Source organism: Marmota marmota, unplaced genomic scaffold (assembly GCF_001458135.2).
Source record: "Marmota marmota marmota unplaced genomic scaffold, marMar, whole genome shotgun sequence".
NCBI lineage: Eukaryota > Metazoa > Chordata > Mammalia > Rodentia > Sciuridae > Marmota > Marmota marmota.
This window is the reverse complement of record NW_026000101.1, coordinates 2,581,095-2,586,902: the sequence shown is the minus strand read 5'-3', so window position 1 is coordinate 2,586,902 and position 5,808 is coordinate 2,581,095. Positions and strand designations below refer to the sequence as shown.

The window sequence follows — 5,808 nt, the reverse complement described above, 5'->3', positions numbered from 1 at the left end:
AATGGTATATATATATATATATATATATATATATATATATATATATATAATGTACAATGGGTTGTTTTGAAAAAAATATGTATATATGAATGGCTCAATCAAGCTAATTAATATACATTACTTCGAACAGTAAGACTATTTTAAATCTACCTTCTTCGCAATTTTCAGGTATACAATATATTGTTAACTATAGGCACCATGTTGTACATCTCTTGAAATTCCTGTCTAACTGAAATTTTATATCTTTTGACAAGCGTTTCCCCAGTTCCCTAGCCCTCAGCTCCTGCTAATCACCATTCTCCTCTCTGCTCTGAGTTCAACTTTTTTGATTCTAGGCCTATAATGCTTCATGTCTGTTCTTGTGGACCAAGTTCTGGACCAAACAATTTGGAAAAACCGAGGGTCAGGCATTCAAACAAATGAAATATACTCATGAAACTCACCCTGGCATACCTACTGTCCCCAGAGCCAAAGACAGTGGTAGTGAATCTGGCCAGTCCGTAGGCAGCTTTTCCAGTCCTTTCCCATCAGAGATGGAGTGCGTTGTCCAGCCCAAATAAGCCAGTACAACAGTTCCTTTGGGGAATGCTGAGTTTTTACTTTCCACAACTCTGAAAGGTAAAGCACATCAAGACATGTGACACCTCTTCCCTTTTGTAGGGGTCAGGATACTGTGACGTTAGTGTTGTTAGTGTTCAGGAATGGGCCCGAGGCTGACCTCCATGAGTGGCATCCTGTCACCTCTCCAGTTACCCCTAGTCATCATCGCACGGGGTCCCTCAAAGAGAAGTCCATCCTCGCCTCACCCACTTCTCTCCTTTTTAAGCAAGAAGCCTCCTTCCTTGCCTCCAGGTGGCCTGGACAGCAGCTTCTTCTCTTCAGGGCCTCGCCTCTACCTTTTGCCTTCCTTTTTCCTGAATCGCTAACACCTCCCCCTCCACCGCCTTTGCTTCAGCATGTGCGCAGGCTCATTCTGCCACCTCTTACGCTCCTTCTCATCTTCCCACCTTCCTCCTTCTATTTGCTTTTGAAGCTGATCCTCCTCACTTCCCATTTTCTTAATAACCTGCCTTCCGCCACCACTGTTCCATGAAGGTCTCGACAACCTCCCGATTCCAATCCAGTGGCCATCCTTTAATCACTACCCCATTTTGTCTTTGTACTCCATTCAACACTGAAGCTCACCATGAACGCTTCCCATGGGTTTGCAGGACACTGACTGCTCCTAGCTATTCCTGACTCCCTCTCTGAGCTGCCCCATTTCCGTCTCAGTTCTTTTATTTTTTTCGCACTCTCACTATTCTTTACTATCTTCCCCCAGATCATAAGATTATATAACACATTTTGTTCTAGAAAATGTAAAACAGGTAAGATAAAAATATCAGTTATAATCCACAAACACAAAGGTAATTGCTAATATCTTTGTGTATTTTATGGAAATGTTAGTGATATCCTTTAAGATGTATATTATACATATTTACACAACTGAAGTAAATTTTTTTTTGGTACCAGGGATTGAACCAAGGCTTTGTTTTTGCTTTTGTTCTTTACTACTGTGCTATATCCCCAGCCCTTTTTATTTCTTGAGACAGGGCCCTACTAATTGCTTAGGGCCTCTCTAAATTTCTAAGGCTGGCCTTGGACTTGCAATCCTCCTGCTTCAGCCTCCCGAGTTGCTGAGATTACAACAGGTGTGTGTCACTGTGCTCGTATGAAGTAACGTTTGTAACCAAATTTAACTATCAACACTATATTGGTCTATGTAATTTTTGCTTTTCTCCATGTCATTAAGAATCCTTAAAAACCTATAACAAGCAGCAGGCACAGTGGTGTATGCCTGTAATCCCATGACTTGGGAAGCTAAGGAGGATTGCAAGTTATAGGTCAACCTCAGCAACTTAGGGAGACTCTGTCTCAAAATGAAAAGGGATAAGGGTGTAGCTCAGTGGTAAAGTACTTTTGGGTTTAATCCCCCCCCCAAAAATTATAATGAATTTAATTATTCATTAGTTTATTCCCAGTATCCTTCCTAATGTAAATTACATTTTAATTAATACTGATAAATATGAACTTACTTTTTCCTTAGACAACATTTCTACAAGTAAAATTACAAGGTCAAAGAGTACGAAAACATTTGTAACTCTTGATGCCTATTGACAGTTTTCTTTCTAGACAGTTGTGCCAACTTCTGGACTGATAATGTATCATCATCCATTAATGGATATTACCCAATGAGTGAAAGTATCATCACTTCATCTCCATTACTGAGTATTATGATTTTAAAGGTCTCTGCCAATTCAGTAAACACAATACATGTTCATTCTTTGATTATTAGCAAGAAATGTATAAAACCTATGGGAAGCCAGGTGCAGTGCCATGCGCCTGTAATCCCAGGAGGATTGTAAGTTTGAGGTCATCCTCAGCAACTTAATGAGGCCCTAAGCAACTTAGTGAGACCTTTTTCAAAAATAAAATAAAATAAAAGGGCAGGGGGATGTGGCTCAGTGGTGAAGTATCTCTGGGTTCAATCCCTGGTACCTACCCCCAAGACTCCCCAAAAAAATCTGTGGGAAGAACCCTGGTAATGGAATATAAGACAAAATGGATAAATGGAAAAGCACACCCTGTACTTGGAGAGAAAGACTATAAAAATATCAGTTTCTTCTAAATCAATCTACAAGGTCATTGAAATATCAATAAAAATCCAAATAAGATTTGAACAAATAGATTATGCCAATCCACTAGTCATGAAGACACAAACACCTCACTCCTTATGCCAACATAAAAAGTAAATGACTAGCAAATTTGAGTGTAAAATTAAACTAAAAATATAGAAGAAAACATGAATGAATATTTTAACCCTTTCAGAGGTGAAAAAGTTTTCTAAGCATAAGATGCAATCAAAAGGCCATAATTGTAAATATTTAAAATTTTTAAATTATGATTGGATACTGTAGAAAGATAAAGAGACCCAAATATTTGCAACACTAATGCCTTTGACATACAAAAAGAATTGCAAATCAATAAAACAGAGGAAGAGTCCTAAAGGAAAACAGCAAAGGACACAAATAATTCAGAGAAGAAAACTGATAATTAACTTACAAAATGAAGGTCAACATCACTAGTAATGAAAGGAATACAAACTAAACATGAAGTATCAACAAATTCATCTCAGATTGCCAACACCAATGGAAAGGGCTGGGGGTAAATCTCAATGGTGGAGTGCTTGCCTAGCATGCACAAGGTCCTGGGTTCAATTCCCAGTGCAGCACCTCAGCCCCAAAGCACAACACAACAAAACCAAGATGGAAAAGAATGGGCATATGTGTGGACTGGGATTGTAGCTCAGTGGCAGAACACTTGCATAGCATGTGCGTAGCACTGGGTTCAATCCTTAGCATCACATAAAAACAAACAAAATAAAAGCATGCTGTTCATCTACAACTGCAAAAAAAAAAAAAATACTGAAAGAATTTCCTTAAAAAAAAAAAAAAAAGGATGGGCATACGTGTAAGGAAAGAGGTTCTTTAAAACTACTGGGTGGTGGGAGTGTATACTCAACCCTCCCCAACCCAGTACTGGGATTGAACCCAGAACCTTGTGTATGCTAGATAACACTTCTTCCACTGATCTACATCCCCAGCCCTTTGTACTGTATTTTGAAATAGGGTCTCCCTAAATTGCCTAAATTGGCCTTAGTTTTGCAATCTTCCTGCCTCAGCAACCTCAGAAGCTGGGATTACAAGTGTGCAAGATCATATCCAGGCTCATACTATTTTTTTTTTTTTTTTGGTGGGGGGAGGTGGGTGATTACCAGGGATTGAACCCAGGAGCACTCGGCCACGGAGCCACATCTCCAGCCCTTTTTGTATTTTATTTAGAGACAGGGTCTCATTGAGTTGCTTAGGGCCTCATTGAGTTACTGAGGCTGACTTTAAACTGGTGATCCTCCTGTCTCAGCCTCCTGAGCCCCTGGGATTACAGGCCTGCGTCACCATGCCTGGCCCATACTATCTTTTTGAAGGGCAAATTGTGGTGACCTTTTCAAATTAAAAATATTCATCTCCTTTGAGCTAGAATTTATACTACTGAGAATTTAATGCAAAGCCTTCTTCTCCAAGTGGACAAAGAATACACAGATACATACATGCTCCCTGAAGAATTATTTGTAGTAGAAAAAAAAAAAACAGTTGTATCAGTAGCAGATTTGTTAAATGTCAGAGTATAATGGAATAATTTGCAACTTTTAATAAAGGTAGATTATATATTTATATACTGTCAACAAAAGATATCTATGACGTAGTAAATGAGAAAAAAAGCAATTTGTTGAATGGCATATATTCCCACTTAAAACTATATAAAACTATGTGCACTAAACAATTTTTGAAATAACAATCCATTAACAACAACTGACTTTACCGTTCAGTTTCAAGATTAAATTTTTGGTTTATTTGAGTTTTTACAATAATCATGAATTGGATGAATACATTTGTTTAAGAAAGTAATTAAAAGTAAGGATGGCAGAGTGAGGCAAGATTGACAATTTCACATCTTCCCTCCGTCTTGGTTAGTCAGGAAGTGGACAGAATCTCCCAAGGGGCTTTTCAAATCAAAAAGTGAGTGAACTATACAGGCTCAAGTAGGAGCAATGAACAGAGACAGGACCCAGCAAGAGGTCAGGAAGAAGTGTATTTCCCAAGCACTGGGACAAATGAAAATAATTACCTGGCCACTTGCTCCCCCATCATTATATCACCTTCCTTCAATTTTCTGGATGCTATTCTGAAAAAAATAAAATTCCATTCTTAGTTTTAAGAGCATGTGGGGAAAACCGTCTTGAATTTCAAGCGAAATGAACAAACCATTGGGGAAGTATGTACAGAAATAAAACCCAGATACACAAGGGTGGCACAATCAGGTGAAATGGTTAGGGGCAGTTCTGTTCTGTGACCCCTAAGATGCACTCTGGCAGTAGCTTCCTATGACTGGACAGGAGAATCTTACCACCGTGTTGAATTGGAGGTGAGTTCCTATCAATAACTTTAAAAATATACCTAAAATACTAGCCAAACAAAAAAAGGATGCTAGTTAACATTTTTAAACTGAATTTTAGGGGCTGGGGTTGTGGCTCAATGATAGAGCACTTGCCTAACATGTGTGAGGCCCTGGGTTCGATCCTTAGCACCAAATATAAATAAACAAAGTTAAAAATCCATTGACAACTAAAAAAAAACAAAACAAACAAACAAAAAAACACTGCATTTTACACTTCAGATTTGAATCTGTAAAATTCTTTATAACTCTGAATTTATTTATTTATCTTTTTGGTACTGGAGATTGAACCCAGGAGTGCTTCACCACTGAGCTACATCCCCCACCCTTTTCATTTTTTGAGATAGGGTTTCACTAAGTTGCTGAAGCCTCACTAAGTTGCTGAGGCTGGTCTCAAATTTGTGATTCTCCTGCCTCAGTCTCCTGAGTTTCTGGGATTATAGGTGTGCACCACCATGCTCAGCATGAAAAAAATATTTAAAAGAAGGATGAATATATTACTTACTTTGGCAAAAATTACTGAGGCATTTGTTGCCTGGAAGGCTTTTTATTCCCCCAATCCCGAGTTATTTACTAGTATATAAATTTAAGTCAATTACAGATAACCTAAATTAAAAGAACACAAGTCAATGGAAGGCAAGAATATCCGGCTTTAGTCTCAGCAACTTCTGTCCAAATTATTTACCACAAATGAAATGGGTGAATTGGGGCTTAGCTTCTTTTTCTTTTTTTTTTTTTTTTTTTTTTTTTTTTTTT

At 38.2% G+C, this 5,808-nt stretch overlaps 1 protein-coding gene across 1 annotated transcript in view; it reads right to left on the bottom strand.

Moving 5' to 3' along the window:
- The window catches only part of Ptgr1 (prostaglandin reductase 1), a 30,598-nt gene that overhangs the window by 19,464 nt on the left and 5,326 nt on the right, over positions 1–5,808 (bottom strand). The window contains exons 4-5 of the mRNA XM_015492204.2: positions 4,726–4,782; positions 444–611 (exon numbers count right to left, since the gene is read on the bottom strand). Of these exons, the coding sequence (XP_015347690.1) occupies positions 444–611; positions 4,726–4,782 (225 nt within the window). The remainder of the gene's footprint in view (positions 1–443; positions 612–4,725; positions 4,783–5,808) is intronic.